This window comes from Diadema setosum, chromosome 7 (genome assembly GCF_964275005.1).
Source record: "Diadema setosum chromosome 7, eeDiaSeto1, whole genome shotgun sequence".
Classification (NCBI taxonomy): Eukaryota; Metazoa; Echinodermata; class Echinoidea; order Diadematoida; family Diadematidae; genus Diadema; species Diadema setosum.
The window spans coordinates 21,171,043-21,197,329 of NC_092691.1; the positions used below are offsets into that span (position 1 = coordinate 21,171,043).

The 26,287-nt window shown below is 37.9% G+C and overlaps 2 protein-coding genes across 2 annotated transcripts; one reads left to right on the plus strand and one right to left on the minus strand.

Annotated features, from left to right (window-relative positions):
- Positions 1-5,696: 5,696 nt before the first annotated feature.
- Positions 5,697-10,927, minus strand: LOC140230938 (TM2 domain-containing protein 3-like). The gene is made up of 6 exons (XM_072311079.1): positions 10,834-10,927; positions 9,139-9,383; positions 8,393-8,653; positions 7,470-7,629; positions 6,800-6,875; positions 5,697-5,976 (listed from the first exon to the last, which is right to left on the minus strand). Exons 1-6 carry the CDS (start codon positions 10,907-10,909, stop codon positions 5,808-5,810), a joined length of 987 nt encoding a protein of 328 aa, XP_072167180.1. The 5' UTR covers positions 10,910-10,927; the 3' UTR covers positions 5,697-5,807.
- A 152-nt stretch (positions 10,928-11,079) lies between these two features.
- On the plus strand, positions 11,080-25,618 carry LOC140230994 (translation initiation factor eIF2B subunit epsilon-like). Its single transcript, XM_072311142.1, has 15 exons — positions 11,080-11,222; positions 12,756-12,880; positions 14,227-14,412; positions 14,980-15,151; positions 16,272-16,427; positions 17,136-17,221; positions 17,779-17,898; positions 18,697-18,797; positions 19,321-19,466; positions 19,870-20,128; positions 20,330-20,449; positions 21,244-21,458; positions 22,029-22,109; positions 23,457-23,615; positions 24,050-25,618. The coding sequence occupies exons 1-15, from the start codon at positions 11,100-11,102 to the stop codon at positions 24,110-24,112; spliced, it is 2,112 nt and encodes a 703-aa protein (XP_072167243.1). The 5' UTR covers positions 11,080-11,099; the 3' UTR covers positions 24,113-25,618.
- Positions 25,619-26,287: the final 669 nt, after the last annotated feature.

A 26,287-nucleotide genomic window follows, 5' to 3' on the forward strand; every position in this document is an offset into this window, starting at 1 on the left:
TTTGGAAATGAACAGCGGTAACAATTGGCTCCATAAGATGCTAGAATAAATGTTAGATGTTTGCTCTTAATTTTGGAAATGAATAACGGTAATATTCGACTCCGTGTAATACTAAAATAAATGTCGGATGCTTGCTTATACCTTTGGAAATAAATAATGGTAAGATTCAGTTCCATACGGTGCTGAAATTAATGTCAGATATTTGATTTTGCGTTCGGAAGTGAATAAGGATGATATTCAGCTCCGTAAGATCCTAGAATGAATGTCGGTTGCTTGTTTTTACATTTGAAAATGATTAACGGTAACATTCGCCTCCGGAAGGTGTTAAAATACTTGTAAATGGTGGATGATTGCTTTTACAGTCAGAAATAAATAACGGTAACTTTCGGCTCTTTACGATGCTAAAACAAATGTCGGATGTTTACAAATGTCTGCAAATGCTCCCACTTTTTCATTTCAAACATAAATTTTGACCACGTAGATAGGCATCAAGTTTTTATAATAATCTATAAGTCTATTTGCTAAATCTTAGAACTCAGAATAATGGTATAAGATGATTAAATTTTCTATTTGTTTATTTTAGATGTGGGTACCGTCCTGTATCACTTCAGTAATACTTGATATTTATTTTTCTGTGTTTAGTAGGACCGATTTAGTTTTGCTTGCGTTTTTTTTGGGGGGACACCAAAAAATAAGAATTAATCATTTTGGTGGCCCGATCGGGCCACCAAAATAAAAGTTAGTGTGGAGCCCTGGCCTGCATCAATGTGGATAAAGTGTCTTGATGAAGGGCAAATATCGGGCACATCGCTCCAGCTCTCATCTCCAGAGTAGACAACATACATGTACATTATACATATATAACGTGTGGTGTAGCTGTAAGTCGATTTTTTTTGACTTACGCACAAGTCGAATTTCGCCTAAGTCGATGTGTTTTGCTCAGTCCCAAGAAGATTGACTTATGCGAGTTTAACTGTAATTAAATGATGCAAATCATATATTTTGGCTTAATAAAACTTAATTTCATATATCATATGCACTGCAGCATTGACACTTGACCTTGGATCCTCTTGGATATAATTATGAAAATTTAATTCCAGGTTTGAAAAAGGTGTTTGGGCAGGAGAAAGATCGTTTCAAGCTGGAGAAAATTTTACATCTTAAGTGGGAGACACAGAGTCAGGGCGGGAGAAATTAAATCTCGAGCTGGAGAATGGGAAATTTTGTGAAAATAGGCTTTCGGCAGGAGAACTCCCGTCGAAAGCGGGAGAGTTGGGGTCTCTGTAAAAGGGGGAATTTTTGAAGGCACACTTGTGTACACATTTTAAGTTGTATCTAAAATCGATTTTCTTTGAATTTGTGTAGAGATTAAGATGAATTGGTGAAGACACCTAGAGGTTTTAGTGGTACTGCCCTCATTGCTCCATCGCTTACAGGCTCCAATGTAATCATTACCATGTGAATATTTTGCAAAAATGCTTTAATAGAGTAAATAAAAGCAATAATCTGGTTTTTACTTGATGGATTCCTTTTATACTTGGCGCAGATGTGTATAGTTGGTCTTCAAAGATTCATCTTTCTTTGTTTTGCTGCCCTCTATGTTCTGACATTAACAGGTTGGCGAGTCACTTTCTGTGTCTGGTCTACCATCCACATGTTGATTGATGGGGTATGTACACAAATTTCAGTGGGTAATATTTAGGCCATTTCATTTTGCCAACCTCAGGTAAACTCCAGTTTTGTATGGGTGTGTTCTTTTTTTTTTTTTTTTTTTTTTTTTTGCCAGAGATAAGAGATAATGTGGCACCAGAGAAACCCCCCCCCCCCCAAATAATAAAATTAATTTCAACAATCAACTTGCTGTTTTTAGTATCATTTATTCCAGCTATGAAAATGAGTTAATCTTTGGTAATATACAATACATATGTACAATACAATATACCATGTGCCAAATGGATTACAGAATTGTTCAGCTTTTAAGAGCAACAGACAAAGAACATTTTCCCTAAGTACTGGTGTCATAGTGGATATCTACCAAAAAGAAGAATGTCAAAATCAGTTTAAACCAAAATGGACTGTGGTTATTTACACATAGAATACCACAAGGTACACACTGTATCTATTCTTCAATTTGATAAGAAAATGTAAAGTACATGTACAAGTTTGTATCTTGTAACCACAACATAAATTGGGGCTTGATTAGCTTTATGATCAAGTTATTTGTAACTTGATATTTGGTGCATTTCATTGAAGAAGTGTTTGTGCATATTTGAGTGTGTGTGTGTGTGTGCATAACATATGCATGTGTAAAACTAATATGTTGTGTGTGTATATTTGTTTATGTGTTCACACACATTGTACACTTCTACAATCTAGCAAAGCAGGACAAAAACTTTCTCCATCAGACATGTCACTTGTAAAGGCCACGGATTCAGACTGAAATATAGTGAAAAAAAGAATTGAAAACAGTTTTCAATTCATAATTGGAATAACTTCTAGACAGGCTAAACATTAACACTGATTTTAAAGTACATTCTACCATGAACACACAGTCTGTATTTACTGTCAATGTTGTAGAATGTTGGCAAATTTGATGTGCAGACTAACCAGCAGGTGCACCTGCTATTGAACTGTACACATTCTAAGTGCAAAAGATCCATAAAAAGACACCCCTGGGGTCAAAGTTTTAACATGCCCACAGTGTCCTCTTTACTATTCCCTATGAAAGAAAACTTGAGTGTAAATTTGGGTAGTATTAAGCTCCAAATTGCTAACTTTAATATCCCTTGTGCCTTTGAAAAAAAATGGCATCTTTTCTGTTTTGTGATGTCTCTCGGCAACTAATGTGGTTTGTTTTCAAGGTCAGAAACAGATTTCACTTCTTTTAAGGTATGCCTGTTCAGAAAACTGTTCAGGAGCAGTTTTAGAACATATCCTGAGAAAAGTTGTGGTCAAGTCTATACTACTATATTAACGATAAAGCATTACAATTACTCTATCTCTGTAATGCACTGCCAAACATACAACTTTTCATCCTATATACAGGTTTTGTTTTGTTTTTTATAAAAAAATTATCAAAACAAAGTTTCGTAGCATCTCTTACACACAGTTCATCAAGATGCAGGATATGTCCAAGCTCCTACACACCAAAGAAATGCCACTTTTGGGTTGTCACTACATTTTCAGTGACAGCATTAATGCTTGTGTAGATTTACAAGACATGTAACAGATCACACTAGTTCTGATAATTAGTCCACACTGAATGAGGGAGCATGTATCATTTCACAGTGCATAGCTGCTCATTCTTACGACAATTATTTTCATAGTGAGGAAAATGTAGATCTTACTAGTAGATATAACACTGAAGAAAGATGCACGTGATGATGTGACACCAGTAATCAAATATTTCTCCTCAGACACTGTCTGGGAAAATCTAGACAAGAATGTCATAAAAAATGTAAATGCACTGCTTCCTTTTACAGCAGAGGGCATCCTCTAAAAGGTCTCACTACAAAAACTGGTAAAAGCTGAATGTTCTGAGGTACCCACCATTCAGATCAGGAATTGCAAAGTTGAATGTATGCCCCCCCCCCCCCCCCCCCCCCCCCCCCCGGATTTTAAAAAGTTACATGTTGATTGTCAAAAAACACGGATAACAATTATTGTAATATGTGAAATAAAACTTCACCATTCTGAGATAAGGAAAGAATAACATTTCCCTATTTTATTCTAAGTTCATTGACTTCAGAATGGATTTCAATGCATTCTCAAGGGTTGAACTAATTTCATACAATCAGACTCACCTTAAAAAAAAAGTGAGTAAAGTGGTATTTTTTAGTTCAATCTATACATAACTTTCAGTATGAAAAATAGTTGAGAGTATTTTGACTCTCACAGAAGAGATATATCACATTCCAGAAAAATTAAGAGTGCACTGCCTCCTCATGTCTACCTACAATGTTTCAGAGAATAGTACATGTATGAAACCTTTTAATTAGCTATGCTATGAGCAACATGTTTGGCTCTACAGGTAGGCAACAGCTACACACACAGCTGAAAACTTAATGGAGTGTCTCTATATATTTTGGGGGTGATTTAGACCTAAGTACACCTAGCCTAGTCCCCACCTTCACCCTGGCATTATGCAGGGGATCAAAGGGCAGTCAATGAGCTTACTGCATAAACCATAGTACATTTCATGAACACAATATATTGCGACTTGGGACTTGTAAGCCAATATTTGCCAGTGATTACATTTGTGATTAAGAACCATAGTAATGAAATGAGAAATACCCCAAAAGTATTATCCCTTCTTAACCCTAACTAGGCCGGGCTATTTAGGTAGATCATAGAGCCGGGGGGGGGGGGGGCCTACGAAGTTAGATTTAAAAAAAAAATTCTCATTTATGCTAAATTATGCTAATTTATGTATAATGATGCATGAAATCAGACAATTTGGTATAAATCACTAAATAAAGCTCGAAATGGGCACATTTTTTTGTGTAAATATTCTTTTTAGTGTCCTAAGCAAATATAAGAGAAAAAAATTGAGCTATCCGAAAAAATTTCTTAAGTATTTTATTGTTTTTTTGAATTTCTTATGTATTTCTTTGTTTTTTCGACTTTATGTTTTTCACCGTTTTTTCGATGAAACTTGTCCGCGACATTGTTCCGAACAAGAAAATATGTTATTAATTGATTTTAATCAATAAAACCCCCAAATAATCATGCTTTTATAAAATTTGACTGTAAGCACAGTTTCCATTGAAATTGTACACGAATTCACGTTTTTGAGCAATTTTTGGTCTGACATGCATGTACATATTTATGCGAAACTTCGGAACTGCGCGCCCGGGCATCGCAAATTTGGTGTCAAAAGATGCGGGAGACTCAACAGAAAAAAGTCATGAAACATCGCGGCGATAGCTTTTCACGTTAGCGATACATCGCGCGGAACGTCGAGGGGGGGGGGGCCTCGGAGGCCCCCCCCCCGGCCTAGTTAGGGTTAAAGAGAAAGGCAAGAGATTTTCCTCCCTGGGTGGGCATATATTGCATTTCTATCATGGGAGGCAATTTCCCCCCCCCCCCCCAAGTTGTTAATTTTGCCAATATCAGTCACCTTTTGCAAATTGAAACGATGCAAAATAAATATTGCATGTACAGTGTGTCATAGGTTAAGCCTTGCATTCTCAGTGTACCACTGATGTCATTTATAACTTTAAAACATGCAGCGCCACACTGTCCATACAAAAATAGGTGTAATAAAAAAAAAGTCTGCAACTTCAAGAATCACATCTTCTGACTTATAATATCATAGACCATTACGCAAATATTGCCTCTTTAGGGGTGTAATATTATACTTGACATCCCCATGAGAGTTACTGTTTCAAGGAGAAACATAACTCCTAAGGAACTTTCAAGTGTTATATTACACTGATAGACAAGGCAAGTTATGTTATACTATTCATGGTCTACTTAAATACACATCTCTTTATTCTAGCCCTGACGGCAGCCAGTTAAATTCTTATATCATATTGATATAATATCACTGCTCACAATATAAAAATTTTTGTTCCTTTCTACATTAGTCACAGGACTGCATTATGACCAATCACAGACCAGTATTTACGTAGACCATGCAATATAACAGTGTTTAACACACTGGCTCTCTACACTTTGCTGTCACTGTCCCAAATGTCATGTTGACAGCTAAAATTACATCAAAGTCTCCTTCACTGTGGTGAGTCTCAAATCATCTTCTATTGCACTTTAGCAGCTACGAAATGTCTCTGGTCACCCCAGCGGTGTCAATAAATGTAAAGTGACCCGTCTGATGGCGTGATGTAACCAACCGCTATGAGCAACACGTCTATGAGAGTCCACACGCCAGCTCCGCCGAAGCTGAAGAGTTTGCCCAGGCCGGATTGCCAGTAGCCCAGGTAGAATCTATCGGCACCAAATCCCCCTAGTGTGATGCTACAGAGGACAAAATTTGAACACATTGACAACCATTTACTGATTCCCAGTGAAAACAAAACTTGCATCAACGGGAATAATAGAAATAAAAAATATTCACAGATACCATAATGACAATTTTTGTGATGTATACATTAAACTAGTTATTATGATCGATGGTTCTACCGATACTGCTAAACCTGCAGAAGCAGTAAACCTCACTGGCAGTGGTAGAGTACCCTTGACCTTTGACATTTGTAATGTGCTCTGCTTGCATTTAGCATCCAGAGAGTGCTGACTACATTTTTGCAAATTTGAGTAACGAGGAATAAAAGATGTTCTTTCAATTTACTCTGGTTGACTCACCAGTGAAAACATATCTCTGGTTATGACGAAAAGTGGTAAAACTTTGAATTTTGATGACACATCATAATCACAAATCAAATACATGCTAATCATTTACTCCACCAATCATCTCTTCAACTGTTATTAAGAGCTTAATTTCTTTTGAAATCACTATATCATGATACCTGACCAGTTCAGTGATTGGTGCTTTCTCTACTGTTAACCATAAAAATGTTGTGTTGTTGATTCACACAAGCTACTGTAGTATCCATTATTGGCTACCTGCAGAATATCTCCTTTAATAAAACACCCCAAAACTATATGTTATGTAAAATATAGGAAGCTTTGCTTACAATGAAGCTGCATCCTTTATAAATGATAGTCTGAAGAAGATTGATTCAACTGCCTCTAAAACAGCACAGTTTCCCTTAGATCTAAAGCATCTGCTCCCTCCATGATAACTTGAACAGAAATTAGACATATTTAGATTGTAACCTACCTTAATATTAATGAAGTACTCCATTTGTAGCCAGATGTCCAATTGCAAGGTTTCCGTCTGTAGAAATTTCTAGAACCTGTGAAACAGAAATTACCAGAAGTCAAAGTGGAAAGCCCAATAACCTACATAGCACTACATGCAGTAAATGGTCATTTTTACCAAACCAAGAAGAAATTCATTATCTCTTTGTAAAAGGGTATGCATGGTTGTGACAACAACAAGATAAACTGACTCTGAGATGCCATGATGCCAAAACTACTTCTTGTTTAAAAAGAAAAAAGGGCAATGAAAACTTACAGTCAAATATGACATTAGACGGCTGTTGATTTCTTGTGGCTCAATGGATAATACCATAGACTGTCAATCACAATGTTCCTGATTTAACTTTCTTCGCTGCAGTGGTTGCACTGTATGGCAGGACACTTTATTCCAATTGCCTCATCTTTCGGAGGGGACTTTTAACAGTGTGTAAGGCCATAAGTCTTGTGGCTGGTTGCTTATAAATATATCAATATTTCCTCAGTGGTCATGCAAAAATAAATCAATCCAATTCAATCACTTCTATCAATGTTGCCCCCAGCCTGTTCTTAACAAAGTTTCCTCTCAAACTTATCATACATGAGAGATGGCCATGGTGTACCTGGGGGTATCAAATATAAACTCTACTTACCTAAACACAGAACATCTTCATCTACAGTGCAGTTGACCCTAATGAATTGCTTTGGGCAGGCATAGACTTGGCAGTTGTTGGCTGGTGTACATGACTGCTGCCACGTCTCAGTCTGATAACAATATCTGCACTGATATGACTTCTCGATGGGCAAGGAACCCTGAAAATTTGATGTGACACAGCGTTGCTCAAAGTTATATTATGATAGGCATTCAACCTTGCTGTAGAAGGGAGAATATTGACTCTTATTTTGTATTTTGCATTTCATATATTATTATCTTGTACAGATTGCAAGTCTTATATTCCTCTTTTTTAAATTCAACAGTCCAGTACATGACAATATGGCACCTATGTTCTCAGTATTTCCATAAGCAGGAATGCATTGTCATTGCCGAGACTAAATTGTCATCTTTTGGGACCCTCAAAGTGTTACTTCCATGGCGATACATTTTCATATTCCCCTTGAAGTCAACAAATGTCCTCATCTTCGTATATCACCTTGCATTAAAACTACAACAACAACATGTCATTCACATCTCATATCTTAGCTCAAACTCTTACCATGCTTGACACTTAGGGTAAGAGTTGTGCTAGGTATGTTTCTCCCCTCCAAAAATGACACGACTTCCATCAATCAATTTTGCTGTAAATGTTTACCGTAATCATGACATCAAAATAAAAACCATACTCATGCATTAGCCAACCTATAGACAAGGCTGCACACTGGCACTGGTCTGATGGTCCGGGACCAGCAAAAATCGCTGTTGGACCAGTAACTTTTTCAGGAATGGACCAGTTAAAAATGGAAAAACTGGGTACCTGCTGGTCCAAAAGACAGGTCGGACCAGTAGAAAAAATGAGTTAGTGTGCAGCCCTGCTATAGATATAAAAGGGAGAAAAGATCAAATCAAAAGAAATCTTACTATGCAGTCAAGTCCTTGCTTTGGCATGCACGTGGTGTTGTACACTCTGCCATAGACACATGACTCATCAAAACTGCAGTTCAGGCATTCAGCAGCCAGTTTATCACAGCCTAGTCCTGATGGGCACAGCTCAAAGTATCCGGGTTCTGCCTCTTCATCTGACATGGTGGTGGCCTGAGTCCCCTCACTTGGCGGTGTGGATGTTGATGCAGACTCGTCTGTTTGTGGCTCGTATGCTGTACCAGTTGCTGAGCTTGTGGTCTGTGGGTAGAATTTAGATTATCCTTGTATGAAATGAAACATGTGTGATGTGACATAATCTAAACTAAGAGACAACTGAAAATGGGCAGTATACATTCATCTCCTTCTGAAGGTTAAATAAGCATTTGTGTGTGTGTGTGTGTGTGTGTGTGTGTGTGTGCGTACATATTATGTATACAATGATCAATTCAATTCATTTCAAAGTTAATTCCATTTTTTTTTTGACAGAACATAATTACAAACTCTTCATTTTTTTCTTGTAAAAAAGGAATGATGTACATGATATATTGTGAGATGAATAGAGTACACAGTAGCAAAACACCATAATAACAGGATATTAGATTAAATCATCAAAGCAAACTATATATACTATAATACTATAATGTCCTGGCTACCTGCCACAGCATTAATAATCTCTGCTTGTGCTCAGCAAAAATTACAACAGATAGATTCTACCTTCCAGACAACAAACAAGTGACACAAACCTGTGTTGTCGAGATTGTTGAATTTGAATCTGCTGACTCTGTTGCATTTGTTGAGTTTGTGGCACTTGATGTGCCCGAGGTCAAGCTGTCTTCAGTTGGTGTGGTCGGAGATGCTGTGACATTGGCTCCCTCAGTTGTGTTGTTATTTGCTCCATTTTGTGAGGCTGTTTTTGTTGTTGCTTGCATGGGTGTGGTGGGAGGATGCTGTGGTGTTGTTGCTCCTGTTTTTGCATTTGTTGTTCCAACTGGAGGATCAAGAAAAGATTAAACAAAAAAAAAATCACAATTAGAAAATATATTTTGTCATTGTGCAACTAGTGGTTCTAATGTAGTTTTACATGCAGTGAGAATATATATTGTCATTTACATTGCTGTGTTTCACCTGGTGTAACAACATTCACAAACACTAAAATTTTACCTATAAATACAGTTTAGTTATAGTACTAGTCTAGATCTAGAACTTAGTTTCACTTCTAGTTCTAACTAGATCATCATATTCGTAAATTTATATTAATTTAGTCTACCGAAAAATCGGTCAAATCAATCGAGTTGAGGTAGGGCCTAGGTCTAGATTATATTATAATATAAATTTACATGTTATATAACTTATAAAGCTTCACAAGTTTCCTAGTTACTCACGAAATTTGAGCAAAATCGGTTCGAGGCATCATATCTAAAATCATGGATTTAAATGACCCATACGAAAGTCTCCGTACTCAGTCGCCACGTCTGCACTCAAGCATTGCCGCGCCGCCGCGCCTGGCGACACTCACGCCAGTAATCGCTCACATTTCAGCATTCGCATGGGTCGTTTGACATCGCATTTAAATCCATGATTTCAGATATGATGCCTCGAACCGATTTTGCTCAAATTTCGTGAGTAACTAGGAAACTTGTGAAGCTTTATGGACATAATCAAGCGAATTGCCGCAGTCCTTGCATTTTCGCGTTGCATTGCAAAAAAGCGTGGAGACTCCTTATAAAGGGTGCCCTGGGGGTTACTTATAAGGGGGACGGGGTTACTTATAAGGGGGACAGGTACCCGGTTACTTTTAAGGAGGGGCCCCCCTTGTGAGTGGGTTTCCCGAACTGATTCAGCATTGCTATTCTACCTATTTTTTTTCTTCTTCTTTTTGGGGTGACAAATTTAATGCTCAGTGACAGTAACAGTGTAGATTTTGAATAAATCTAAATATCTAGAATCTAGTCCTAGCTGCTAGCTGTCTACAAAAGTGGCCTTAGTAAATTTTAGTAGTACAGTGCCAGTGGGGGATCCGGGGAGTATAGAGGTCTACGAGATGAGAGCAACCAACAATGACCAAGAATTTAATAGAACAAGTCATCTAAATCATTCCTTAATTCCAGTGAATTCCTGTGGCTGACCATACATGTTCCAACGTCAGATAAGAAACCCACCATGAAGAGACAGATAATAGCATCGGTCTAACTTAAAGTTCAATCAAACTGCGCGCCCTGCGCTGCAACTAAGACAAAGTAAATTACCGGTACAAACACACTTCGTCATATCATACGTACAATTGCATGCATGGGACTACGCGACAGGGCAGGAGGCCGTGACTCGCTCGCTGACACCAAGTTAAAAATAGCAGCAAGTCTGACTGGTCGACTGTGTAGAAATCAAGAAACAGAATATATCATCAAACTGGAAAACAGTTCTGAAATCAGAATGATTACCTTGGCAATATGCACAAAGTGGTAATATTAGCACCAGCATGACACAAAGATAAACCATTTCCGCAAAAGCTGCCATTTTTACGGCGTTGCTGTTGAGGATGAACAACGTCGTTTGTGTACCCCACACCACCCCCCTCAGCGATGTCTGCCCCCCCCCCCCCCCCCCCTCGGGTATCGCTCGGCCTTACAATCGATATATTGAATCATGAATCGATTACAATATTTCATCACCCTGTTCGCGTTCGCAAACCGAAAAGAACACAATCATGTCGAAGAAGGCGAAGGGAAAAGGAGATAATTCTCTGGAGCAGGAGGATGTTCTACAAGCAGTGGTAGTTGCAGATAGCTTTAATACTAGGTTTGCACCAGTGACTCTTGAAAAACCACGTGTAAGTGTTGATATCCAGCTATGCTATGCCATGCTTCACACCGAGTGTATGTTGCAATCGCATATGTTCCTACTATTAACAGTCCCACCTACTGATAAGGATGATGGTGATGCGAGGTCATGTTATTGGTCGATGGTCATGCTGCATGCTGCAGCTGCATGCTGGTCGGGTCTTCACTTGTTTCAGTGCTTGTTTGTCTGCTTCGCTTCGAGATATGATTTATGAATGCTTAACAAATTGTTGATATTGTCAGTATTCAGTAGAGACTATAAAATGCTTGCTTTGTCTTCAAACGTGCAAACAGATTTGATTGTTATCTCTGGTTCATCGATATTCAATAGATCTAATTAAATAGCACATTTGACATACATTCAACCTCTTTATGTTTAGTCACTGCATCGACACGTCTGGAGATTTTTCTTTTCTTTTTTTTTTCAGATACACTTCTACCATCACACTCTGAGCTTGTGATTAGTGAAAAATCAGAATGGGGTATTTCTTGATTTTTAGCGTTTCTTTGACGACAATGATTCTTCACACTGGACGTATTCGCGAGGGCTGTGGAAAAGTTGTAGCAAGTCTGCATTTTTTTGATGGCAAAATTTGGGATTTTGGATGGATTTTTGGAGTTGACTGAGGGACTTTCTTGAAGTGAACGACAGTTCCAGTATGTGAAATGATGTGATATGATGTAATATTGCATCCTGAAGTGCATGTTTGCCCGCTTCTAGCTGCGATGCAAAAAAATACAAAAATAAAAACATAAGAGGATGCGTGTTTAAACTGGCTGGTAACTATTGTGTGTCCAAACGAGCTTTATACTGCTTCAAACTAGCACAACAAGCAGATTCATTAAAGGCTGTGTGTGTACATGCTTGTCAAGCTGTATCTGATCGCTACTATGTGCATAGATGTTCTTTATATTTGTCAACTAGAATCTGGTCTATTTTAAACATATCCAACCAGTCAATATCAGTTAAGTAATGTATGTGTTTAGGTTCATAACATAAACAAGGACCAAAGGTGTGGACAAATATGGATCATGGTTATGCGCTTTTCATTGGAATTTCGGGAACTCCCTCTTTGATTAAAAACAACAACGACAACAACAACAACAACAACAACAACAAAACTGAACTACATTCATTGATTTATTTCCATCATTCCAGCAATCATTATTTTCTAACAAAGTCTGTATAACAGTATTAATCATAATGTCTATGACCAGGATACATCATATTAAACTTCCCAGGCTCAGGATTGGATCTGTTGAATGGCCCTCTACAAGTGTGTAACTTACTGGGCATCATCATAGGTAATTCAAGTACATGTATTGGAAAAAAAAAAGAATAATAATATTGTTCCATTCGAACTGGACTAATATTTCTAAATTCTAATCAAAGGCTTGAGATGTTATGAAACTTAATGTCAAAAATTATTGTGCTGACATTATGCTTAGTTGATGTATGTGGTGCAATTATTTACAAGTAGATGATATAAAGTCAAGGTTTTGTTTTTCTCTGTCATTCCCAGGCTTTGCTTCCTGTAGTAAACTGCCCAGTTATAGATTACACCCTTGAGTTTCTGGCAACCAATGGCGTCCAAGAAATATTCGTCTTTTGCAGTGCCCATGCTGATCAAGTCAAGCATCATATAGAGTAAGTTTGAGAAATATCCTTGTTATGGTTGTATATTTCTGTTTTAATAATCAATATTTTAGCAGCAAAGTATCATCATTGTAATGCATAGCTTAAATGTCTTTATCATTTGACTTGCTATTCTTTACATTCATAGTGATATAAAGTTTTTTTACTCTCCTCAATTGTTTTTGTTTACTTGTCTTTATTTAGAGCAAGAATGTGTGGCAATGTGTGACTCCTACAAGGCAATCCAACGAATTTCATTTACCATTTTTTAGGACTTTGCTGGCTCAGCAAACCTTCATCTACGAGGGGCCTAAGTATTGGAACTCACTTCCCAACGACATAATAACAGCACAAACTTTGAATTCTTTTAAGAACAAATTAAAATTCTTTCTGTTGAAATCTTATGATATACAACCAAATTAGGTTTGGTTTCATTCTCTCAATCAAGTTGTTTGTTTGTTTGTTTGTTTGTTTGTTTTTACAAGTATTAAGATATAACACAGAAATCATCTTTTAAGGAAAACAATCTGTCTAACATAAGTTTACCTCAGATATTTATTTTATTGTACCAGTAACAGTGAGTCTATTCTCTTTCTCCTTTTTTTTTTTTTTTTTTTATATCCGTTCCTATGCATTCATACCGGCATATGCACCCAATCAATTGCAATTTCAAACCAGGGAGCGTTGTATTGTTTTGTTATTGCATTTTAATCATGAAGTACAGTATGCTTGTGTCCACGATGGCGCGTGTTGTACCATAGTCTCATTTCCCCCTTTTTTTGTTCTTTTTTTGTTCTTCTTCCTTTTTTCCCCTTCCTAAGTTAATTTCATGTCAGTTGACATTGGTTTCTTTGACTTTGTGTACATATTTTTTGAGGGTCCCATACCCTACAAGCTTTGCTTTTTAAGTGGGACCCTCCATTTCCATTCTAATCTTTGTATTAGGTATATACCTTAGAAACGAAATTCTGTTGTTACTCGTGACCACTTGTACGTTTTCTTTGAAATTGTTATAAATTTGTTCTGTAAATGTATTGTATATATTTTTTCTGTTTATTCAATGGAAATGGAAATAATATTGAAATTGAAATTGAATTGAAATTGAATGGTATGATTTGAATCTCCAAGTAGATCATTATCAAAGGGAACTATAAAATGAAGCTTTCAGAACTGCACACAAAGACATGCAAAGTTTGTTTCTAGCCATGATAGTGTATCTTGTACAATTCAAAGATAAGTCAAACAATGTTTTCCCTTTTTAATTCCTGTCTGCTGCTGTGAATTTTTAGCTGAGCACTATTCATTTCGAACGTTATCAGTCCTATTAGTATTAACCCAATTTAATTTTCTAATAATAGACAGTGCAAGTGGAACCAGAAGACCTCACCATGCAAGGTGATCCCCATCCTGTCTGAGGGCTGCCACTCCCTTGGTGATGCCTTGAGAGAGATGGAGAGGAAGTCCCTCATCCGGTCCCACTTTGTCCTCGTCACTTCTGATCTTGTCTCAAACATGAAGCTCAAGGGAGTCCTGGAAACCCACAAGTATGTGTAGGGGCCATTAGTAATATTCTTTTTTCTTGTACAAATGGATAACATAAACCTTTTTTTTTTTTACAAGAAAAAAAAATGGTATACTGTCAGATGTTTTCCTTTTAATAATTTATCATTTTCTCTCAAGTTTTAGTGTTAAATTTCTAGTCAAGTAATATTTTGCTTTGTGTTTTCTCTCAGTGTGTTTGGTTCATGAATGATGGATTTATGGTGCCAAGATGCAGCCAAATTTACATCTGTGTGTTCGCAAAATTAGGAAACATGCTGTCCAAGGATTTGAATTAAAGTGGTCTCAATTTTTGACACTCCAGATGCTGAATGCATGAGTGGTGCAGGAAATTGAATGAGGGATTCTGTGATGTAATGGGATAATGCTATGATGTGCGTCAGTAGTACCAGGTTATTTCCAGTATCATGTTCACAGACTTGCAGGATGAATTTAATCACTAATTTGCATCTGGTTTGAAGAATTTTAGTAGCAAAAAACTGGGATATTTTGCAGCCACTGTGTCACTGGCCATTAAGGCAGTAATTATTCCCGACCTCTTGCTTCCAAAGGACACGATTCCAGAAAGATAAGCTCGCCGCCATCACACTGGTGTTCAAGGAGGCATACCCAGGTCATAGGTCACGTTCCCAGGAGGAGGAGTTTGTCATTGCTGTGGATGCCAATCGGCAAATAAATCACTACCAGAAGGTGCAGAAGAAGAAGGACATTCGGCTTCCTGCTGTGAGTAAAAGCTGCACAGCTTTGTCTAAAGGTCGAGAGACCATTTCTGTGAGGACCTGTTGCTATGATTGTAAACTCATTTCAGTTCTAAAATCCTCTATGGACCTTTATAATCTGTCGAAGTGAAATCGCCGTGTAGGGGTGATGTAAATGCCTCGTTTTGTGCATTATTTTTAATTTACAGCTACTTACATCCGTCATGGTAATAAGAATATTAATTATGCTCTATTCTGTAAAGTGCAAATTACAAAACTTCTGTCTGCTCTGAGTAGGAATTGAAGGATTTAAGATGAGACTTGAATTAATCAAGAGAGGAATATTGATTCAAACTATTGGCAAATTGATGAGAGACTGATAGAGCTGTATTACCACTTGCATGTTTTTATTTTTTCATTCAATGTGGTAATGTCCCGTTTAGTGCATTTTCACATAGGAAGTTGAATGTAGTCTCTTCTGTTTTCTGGTGTTTCAGTCTCTCCATCTATCTGAAGATAGGTTAACGTGATGAACTCAAAAGCTACCAGTAGCTTCCATCTATTTAAAAGTGATGACAAGGATGAAATATGATGGGCAAATCATACAAAATGACTTGTATGTAATTCACCTTCCAGATTTAAGGACCAAACCTGACATACGTGTATTCATTATATCACTGATATTGCCTTTTCGGCTATAGTGCCATAACTAGCAAAGTTTTTATCACACCGAGTACGTCAGTGTTGTTTAGAAATGGAAAAGACTGATTGTAATCATTATAATGGACCATGAATTCAAGGTTAAAGGTCATAACACAGAGTAACCTTTGCATGTAGTACCTCAAGACAAATGGACATGATTACCTCAATATTTATTTGCTATGTAAATGACTTCTCAGATTTTATCCAAAATATGAAGAGTAGTCGAAGATTCAACATAAATTCATGAGGTAGGTCTGACATTTTATTAAGAGTTAACATGAGTTAACATTTTTACTTCATTTTTTTTTTTTTTTTTGGTTTATTTTGTGTGTGTGCAGAAACAGCAAAATTCTACAGTGTATGTAATTTATAGACAGCGTTTGAGTCCGAAATTGCAGTGTATTATTTTTCCATTTCCCCCTTGTTTTGCTTATTCATGACAGAGGTTATTCAAGGAGAACAACCACCTGAGTGTGAGGTATAATCTCCTCGACACTCACATCTGCATCTGTTCTCCAAGGGTCTCAGAGCTGTTTGTAGACAACTTTGACTACCAGACCATGGAAGATTTCATTCGGGGAGTGCTGGTGTCAGAAGAGGTGTGCATTGTGTAGACCCACCTGTAGAAGAGAATAGACTGTAAAAGTCTGATTTTGTTTTGTTTTGTTTTGTTTTTAAGTTAGAAACCAGTTGCAGTGAATTGGTATTTTAGTCAGTGATGGATGCATTCATTGTTTGGTTGTCCCCTTTTTTATGTACCAAGTGTGGTGCTGTTTCTTTTAAGGATATTGTTAGTAATATTCTACTTTAGTCATATACAAAGTACCTCTTTGCAACACTGTTGTATGTGTTCATCAAATGAATAGTTTTCTGTGAGGGATGAAATAACATAGTGAAATTACAAATTACTATGTATTTTGCCTAGTATTTAGATGTGTACAGAAAGTTAACTTTCATTGATTACTCACCATCTAGACTTACATATCTTGTGAAGTAAGGTGAAATATATATATTCTTTTAAGTAATAAGAAGTGTTTGAACTACGTCATGAAATTTATGTGTGTATGTGTTTTTGTTTTTTTTTTCAGTCAAATAAATAATGTGCACCATCACATTTGTTAATAACTGTTTAAGAGCTTTTGGACATTATCCAAAGGGTAGCCCTCTCCCCTATGTTTATTGCACTTTTTGTGCACTCATATGGATTCGAATAATTTTTTGACTAGTACAGTACATGTGTGTAATATTCCTAGATAATTTTTTTCAACTTGTAAGCTTATTCATCTGCTGTCTTTGTTCGTTTGCAGATTGAGGGGAACAAGCTTTTCGTGGAAACCATCCGGGAAGACTATGCAGGCACAATCTCTAACCTTCCTCTCTATGATTCCATCAGGTGAGAAGTTGGAAAAAGGGCAGAGGTACCCCACTCTGTTTATCAATCTCTCCCCATCCCCCATCTGGTGCCCCCCCCCCCCCCCACACACACACACACACACATTCTCTTCATTTGCTGTCTTGATTCTACAAACCTCAGATAAACAGATGTCCCAACAGTGAAGAAACATCATAATAACCTGCATACATGAAGTCAGATTTGTTGAACACATACCATACACACCAGATTTAATTTGTAGTGCTAAATTGATTATATTTCTTTCATCGTGTATGACTTCTCTGATCTGTGAGTGTGTACGTGAATGATGTACAGCTCTGTCTGTATTACAGAGTGGAATAACACTTCATTATTTTTACCGTGACAATAGATTAATACATATGTGTGCTGGTATGATGGAACTACTTAGTCTTCAAAGTTGAGAAATACGATTTAAAAAGAATAAGCTAATATTTCTTTTTTCTTGCTTTTGTCATCATATTCTTGAAAGCTAAATTTTACTCCTCTGATTGATTTTGTTTTGTTTTGTTTTTGTTTTTGTCTATTGTGTCTTGCAGCAAAGACATAATCCACAGGTGGTCTTTCCCCTTGGTTCCGGACCATCTATCAGTGTGCGGCTGTCAGTACTCCTTTCGCAGACACAATATCTACGTAGCTAATGATGTGACATTGGAAAGGTATAAAGACAGATGTCTACACAAATAGCATGATGACTTGCAGACGATAGTAGCTCAAGATATCTGCTGTATCCATCTTTATGTTAATTGTTCGTGGTGTTCTGTTTGCTGGATGTCAGTGGTGCCATTCACCACAAATTTCTCAGTTAGGTGAATTCTTCATTGATGCTAATATATGTAAAATATATGACTATAGAGAAAATAGTGATGGGCAGTGCCATTTAATACTAGTGTTAAATTAATGACCCCATGTAGTGCATAGTAGGCCATTGAGCACAATCTCAGGACATTTGCTTCACCATCAACCATCATCACTGTCATCCATTTGGTGTTTTTTCATGTTGTTGCATGAGCATGTCTCATGAGCATGTCTCAAACTGTATTATATTTACCGGTACTGATTGCACCATGCCATGCTTGAAATCCAAGTGGCACTATTGAAACTTCCAATTCCAATTCGATGATGTAGAAAGATAGTTCAAAAATGTTGTGTTCCAGATTTCAAAAAAGGCCAGGCCATTTGCATTGTGATTGGGTTGTGACAAGGGTTGTGCACCTTTCACACGTTAATTGGGCGCTGTGAAGGCCAAACGCAGCACATTTTCAATCAGCACATGTCACTGGTACATACACACGTCCATGTACATCCAGGTACTTTATGATAGAGTACAGTTTGCATGCTATAAGGGCTGCTTGGATGCTATAAGTGTCTGTACCTATATCTGTGTCTGTACCTGTATCTGGCAACATGTTATGACTGACTTACTGGAGGGAAGGTATGTTTTGTCTACATCACAGGGACTGTGTACTGGAGGAGGATGTAGTCATCGGGTCTGGCACTCACATAGGAGCTAACACCAGGGTCAATCATTCCGTCATTGGGAAGAATTGCAAAATTGGTGAGGAAATTGTCCAACTTTTCTGTGAAATGACAATAATAACGCTTGTATTATAAAGTATTGATAATGATGATGATAATGATGTTGACATTCATAATGATAAGGATAATAAGAATGAAAATTATAATAATGACTACAATTATGAATTCATTATCCTCACTGTTGATTTGTGTTTGTAATAATCTTTGTCATCATTGTCATGATTACCGTATAATAGTTGTAATTGCTGTGGTGGTTGTGTTTCTAATTTCTTTTTCTTTTTTTTTATTTAAAAAAAGGGCTCGTATCTCGAGTAGAACGGTAAGAATGGTTCAGTGACAAGAAGAAAGTAGCTGCCTAAAAATTTAACACTTGTGAGAATACTGACGCATCATCTTCATGATAAGAATATCATATTCTTTTCAGCAAAAATACACTTGACTTTTGCAGTTGTCCATAAACTTCAGGGAAAGTTCAACATACAAAGAGCATGATCCCACATAGCACATTGTTTTGTGGTGACCCCTCTCCTATGTTACAACAGGTGATGGTGTTATACTGGAGAATGCCTACGTCTGGAATGGTGTTACCGTTGAATCCAACAGTCAGGTTCACATGGCTCTCCTGTGCAACGACGTCAGCGTTAAGGAAGGAGTTCATGTTACGCCGGGCTCTGTCCTTTCATTTGGTGTGAGTTTTTTTATTTTATTTGTTTTTCATTTGTGTGTCTGTATGTGTGTATGCTCTTTTTATGTGCATGTTTGGGTGAACTTTATATGGAAAATACATCGGAGTATTTTTCCCTTGGGGCTCTTCATCAAGGAATAACCTTGATGATGGTTTTTATTTGAAAAGAAAGACTACAGCATAATAAAGGAAATATTTTGAAGCGATGTGAAAAGGTCAGATTGACATTGTGGGTGTTACAAAAAGAGTCCATCTTTCTGACTTTACTGCAAGTTTGTATTGATTTCACACACATATTTTAGATGCCGAATGCTCTTGTTTTAGTAGTTAAAAGCACATGTGCAATACCAAATACGTTTCACTGAAAATATCAGAGGCTCTGTTGACCTTGTCATTTTTTGTGCAGGTCAAAGTTGGTCCAAACATCACCCTACCTCCGGGCACCCTGCTCACCCGAATCCAGCCCTCCGTTGCTGGACAAGATGGAGACGGTTTCCAGGACGACTCGCCAAGGTCAGGGGTCACGCCGGGGTCTGAAGAGGTGGACAAGGCTGAGGTGGATGCTGGGCTTGTTGGGGAGGAAGGGGAAGGGTTTCTATGGAAACTTGGAGTTGGCGGCGAGGAAGAAGATGAAGATGACGATGAGCTGATTCAACAATTGCTGGGTATGTTAGAGATACTTATTCACTTTGTTTCATTTTCAAGAGTCATTTTCATTCCAAAGATAAAAAGAATATACAACAAATTCAATGCATACACATTATATATATATACTTTATAATCATTTTCTAACAATCTGGAGTTAAGCCTGTGATTTAGGTATATAGCAAAGTGTTAAAGGTTTGATGCATTTGCTTCTGGAAAAGGTCTCAATGTTCGTGATGAGGTAGAGGAAGATGAGGATGAAGATCTTGAAGATTCCGAGGATGACTTTGATGATGAGGGACTGTCTCCGCCAGCATCGCCTCCTCCTGATGACACAAAGTGTAAGTCTTCTTGCTCCTGTAACTCCTGTTAAAGTGATTTCATGATTATAAGGTGGATTTCCCATATTCTTGCATTTCGCTTGTTCAGTCATTCATCTGTTTTGTAGACTGTATCAAAGTAGGCACAAGTGGTCTGTAAATGAGCACTGAATAAACACCTCCCCCTAAAAAAAAAAAAGATACCACACACAAAAAATATTAACCTACATGTATAGAGAGTAGAATCCTGTGAAACAGACCTATGCCAGTATTGAAGATATTCAACATAATGACAGACTTGAAAAAAATATAAGATCAGCTCTGAAAGGTTAATAGAATGAATCCCAAGAATAAGTGCAATTGTAACATATAGATCATTGTGTTGTCAATGTGTGCTTGCACCACAAATTTGAATCCTGAAATGACTACTTGCAATTGAGTTCAGATGTAGAAGTAGATACGTTGATATTAATATCTCTCATGAAAATCGTGGTGATTACCCTGCACACATTAGTATTAAACTGAAAGGGGCTTACATATACCTGTGTAGTTAATTGTAGTGTAGAAGATTATGATAACTTGAAAATGAAATCATGATAGAGTGCAAGCATTTACATGACTTGTGTGTGTGTGTGTGTGTGTGTGCATATGTTTTCTTGTATGTAATAATTGTTTTCTCAAACAATCCCCCCTCCACACAAAAACAAAATGGGCTCATATTCCCGTGGTCCCATACATTGACTCATTCCGATACCCCAAAAACACATTTTATGGATTCGGCATTACTGTGATTTGGTCGCGTCTCCCTGCTGCAGTGTTCTACCAGGAGGTCTTTGACAGTCTTCAGAGGACAGTGGAGGAGAACATCAAGGTGGATAACCTCATCCTGGAAGTGAACTCCTCCAAGTATGCCTACAACATCTCCATGCACGAGCTCGTCTCGCTAGTCACCAAGGCGGTGCTGGACCTGCCCCACCACAAGGCATCCGAGCCCCTCGCTCCTCCCCAGCTCCTCCTCGCTGTCAAGAAGGTATCGACTGGTGCAATGACTTCTCCCTTGGAGTTCTGTATTGTATTGCTTTATGCACTTTTGATACGCATTGTAAATCCAATAGAGATAAAATTACTCTTGTTAGCAACGTTTGTATTTGCTTCCAACAATGTGCGTACTTGTACAATGATAATGCAGAGACCAATAAATCAAATGAAATCAAATAGAATCAAGTCAAATTTAGATGGCAGTCCTACCAAGTCTCCCTGAAATCTCAGACTGTACAATCTGTCTTTCATCTTTTCTTTTTTTCTCTCATGGTCTGTCCATTTTCTTTTGTTCATTTGTCTTTTTTTGTAAGTTTTTTTCTTTCATTTCTTTTATTCTTTCTTTCCTCCCCCTCTCTTTTTTTTCTTCGGCTTTCCAAAGTTATTGCCTTGTGTTCTGTAACTTCCCTTAACGGGTAATTGTGTGTTTATAGCATATTGTCCTGTTAGTTCATGTAAGAAAGTTTGGATCATCATATCCTATTCTATTAAATTTGATGATTGCTGTTCAGAGTCAGTCAGTGAACCTGATATTGCTCAATAACTTTTCTCCATGTTGCAGTTGTTTGTGAGGTTAAAACCGCTCTTCAGCAACTACATCAAGGGGACTGACTCGCAGAGAGATTGTCTGAATGCTCTGGAGGTAAGACTTGATGTCAGACTCCTGTCTTTCTGTGATTTTCAGGGAAGTCTTTAATGGTTACTGTAAAACACGATATATTCGCAGCAGGAAAATTTCGCAAATTGGAGCCGACGTCCTTTCACGCAGCATGAAATTGTCGCGACTTGCCACTGGCATCCAATGCATACTGTATAGGCAAGAACTTTTGTGTGCATTTTATTTTTGCGAGTGTTACCGCTTGCGAAATTTGTGAAAATAAAATGCATGTGAACATTCCTTGTTTTACAGTATGGAAATAGAGAGCCATCTTGGAGGACCCAGGGAAGTCTGACCTACTGTCTTGCATTTCCAGTTTGCATAGGCCCTATTTTCTTTTTGGCAGATTCTCCTTTCCATTTTCAATCAGATATTCACAGCATCAAACGTAAACTTGTAAAACATGTAAAAATGCCAGTATTCATCAGGATCACTCTGTAGGGTCATTTATAGGACTTTTTGTCTGAATTTTCATATATAAACTTCTGTCTTGAGCAGAAGATGGAGCATACTTTGTATGTTTCACTTCCCTGTATCAAATGTTCTGTAATCATTTTTATTTTTGGATTCACTTTAAGTTTTGTCCCCACCATCATGTGACAAACATAATGAATTGGTACATCTGCCCTACTATACTAGCATCAAGAGCAGTGGGCCCATGTAGATTAAGGGAGCAATACAGCATGGTGTTTGTCTATTATGAAAGATATGTAAACAGTGCACAGCTGTGTACCTACTCTTCAGGGGAATATGTTCTACATGTACCTATCACAATAAAATCGTACCACATGATCTAGCCACATTCTCAAGGCCAAACTTGGCAGGATGACGACTTCATGGTGCTCATGAGATTGGCAATACAATCAGTGAACTGATGGCTCTTCCGGGAGTGATTTTCAGGCTCTGTGATTTTCCATGTTTTTTTCCAACTAGTAAGGAGACTGCAACAATTAATGATAATCATTAACAGTTGGGCAGCAATATAAGGAAAATATAGGGAGATTTTAAAAAAAGATGCCCCTTTTTTCATGAAAAGTGAATATTCCTGTGACTTTTTACTAACATAATGTTAAGGATAATATTTACCCTGCCTTCTGAATGACATAAGTGAACCACTTTTTTGTTATGCTGCAAAAGTAAAAAATACTTTGAATTCTTTATATTTTCTTAAAAATAAACCAAGCTTCACTGATTTGTATTACCAATATATGCATGCAAAATGTACATGTATATTTTGGGCAAGCTCCCCTTAAACTGGGTGTAATATTTGCCAACATAAATCCCTTCTGGTTATCAGCTCACAATTAGTGTCTTTCTCCGTGTCGAATGTAGGATTACAGTCTGTCGTGTGACTCCACGGCAACCATCTTGGTCAAGCTAATCCACCATTTCTACGATGCCGATATCTTGTCAGAAGATGTGATCCTAAAGTGGTACCATGGTGAGGTGGACGACGACAGGGGAAGGCAGAGACAGGAAGTGAGGTCAAAGGTGAGAGCAGGAATGCATTGATGTAACTCCGATGTGTAAATGATTTTTCTTTGTATGATTTAGCATGATGCATGGGCAGAGCTGCCAAGTCTCCCTGATTCTGCAGGAGTCTCCCTGAAAATGTCAAAATCTGTTCATGTCTAAATAAGAGAATATTAAAATCTCCCTGATTTGGGACTTATTTTTGCCCAATGAAATGCATGTAACACACAAATATCTCCCTGATTGCTGTGTGGAATCTCCTTGTTTTGGATATGGGAATGCTGGCAGACCTGCATGGGTTATCGTAAGTGCATGTGATGGTTCATAAGTTAAGGAACATGAGTACTTGCTGAGACTTATTTTTTCAATAATTGACTATGTCCATCTACAACAAAATTTTGATAGGGATGTTTTAATAATGGTCCTTTGAATACCTATCTTTTTTTTTTCAGGTGGCTCCATTCATCACTTGGCTGGAGGAGGCAGAGGAAGAGAGTGAAAGCGATGAAGAGTGACCAAAAGTAGAATCGTCATTGGCTGATCATACACGTGTATTAAGGGAATCAAAATCAGGTTGAAAATGGGCACATGCATGACAGGGGTGAGAGGGAAGACTCAAACATGCGTTAATACTCGGCAACACTTTGGAGGCATTGGCCCTTGTGTATGGTGAGACCTACCAACCATAGCGTAACCTTGTCTGAGGAAGGCTATTGGTGTTTGTCACAGCATTGCCAGTGCCTGTCTGAAGACCAGACCATTTCTTGGCTTGGCTGCAAAAACTGATTAACAAAAAACTTATGGTGTTCTTCGACACGGCTCTTCCCCCAAATCTCATTCCCTGTGTTGGAGCCATAATTCAGTCACCGGAAATGGAAGGAGCACCGTTTTTCCTGTGAATGTCTCAGAAAGCTTCGTGCTTTAATGTTCACTGAACGAGTCTCCCTTGCTGTGTGCTGATGGACATTGTAAAGTTGTATGCCTGTCACAGCACCTGTAAGTCTGTCCTCCCGTGTGAAGGGTACAAGAAGAGCTTTGCAGCATCTCAATCTGACAGCTTTCCTCATATTTGATGTAGGCCTGCGGGTAAGATACCTTATTTGGAGCAAAAGAGTCACTCAAATACCTTAAATGACCAAGGGGCCTGTTTCATGGAGAGGTTTGCAAACATTGAAAGCCACAGTATTTGAATTTACTGTCGCTGGAGCTAGGGAAGAACTAAACAGTTGAGAGTGTTTCAGTTGTTGCCACAGTAACTGCAATCACTGCAACTTACAGTAATCAGAAACCTCTTGATAAAACAGGCATCTGTTACGTAGGCCTATAGCCAGATTGATCGACTGGTATAAGACAGAATAGAAATAAGAAAGATATAATGACAAAATGAAACGTCCATATACTTTGCTTGCATTCAGGTTGAAAAGGGCGGTGGTATTTGGTCGTACAAGTGCACAAGCGCTCTATGATATTTGCAGGAGGTGTCACAAAGTGTAAACTTTTGGCAGAATAGCGCTTGAAATGGAATCATTTGATGAAGGCTGATCTGTCGAGGGAAGATTCTTATTCATGCAATAGGTGGGCATTAGATACACAAGCTATAATCCAAACACATTGATTTGTTTGTTCTTGAATCACTTATTTCACACATTTTCAGTGTAGAAGTCCAATGGTTTAGTCTTCTTTGTCCTTTCTTAGTGCTGGCCTTCTCTTACTGGAAAGCACAAATATCCGCGGCATGAAATTTTTGCGAATTGTAGCCGATGGCCTTTTTTGCGAATTGCCACTGGCATTCATTCTTATTACTATTACCCTAGCGCATGGCAATATTTTCATGTGTTGTTAACTTCGCAGTCCAACAGTGATTCTCAAAATTCATGACAAATTAAAACCTTGTGAAAATAACAGCTAGTACTGTAAAGAAGTTCTGTTCATCCACTATTCCTCAATACAGTCAACCTCGCCCAAGTCAAACCCAAAGGGATGGGAGAAATGTATTTCAACTTTTGTGAACTTTGACTTACACAATAGAATAAAAACATTTATATCGAGGGGGGGGGGGGGGTAGAATTTTCTACCTACACAGCTGAATGTTCCAATTTGTGCAATGTCGACTTAGGCGAGGTTGACTGTACTAAAAATCCAACAGCACAATGGAGATAATTGAACATGGTGCATTATTCCACTTGAATTTTTGCATTCCTACACTAAGTACAAGTACTTAATTATCAGACAAAAGGGACATGAATTTGGCCTCCTTCACATGGAAGTTTATACACTCAGAGTTAAGAAAGCAATTGGCTTGATAGGCACTTGGTTGAGAATAAACTTAATACTGGTAACTGTAGTACTTGCCATAATTTTAGACATAGGCAAAGACTGGTGCCAAATCTTAACTAGTGAGTGAAAAGGGGTAACCAGGAGCTGTAGTACGACAGTTGTCCCTTCACGAATACCCTCTGTATAACTTCCACATTAGCAATAATCTCAGGAAAATTTTCCCTCATGTGAATGACCCTGCACTGTTAACCCATAAAGAGTAGCATCAGCTATTTGGATTGTTTGCATGATGCATTCAATTTTCACATGGACTGCAATCACAAATGGAGTTCATGTGCACCCTAAGGCTTGTCCGAGGTTTTAACCGAGGCTTGACTGACATGGCAGCCTGAATTATATGAGTAATCTGCATT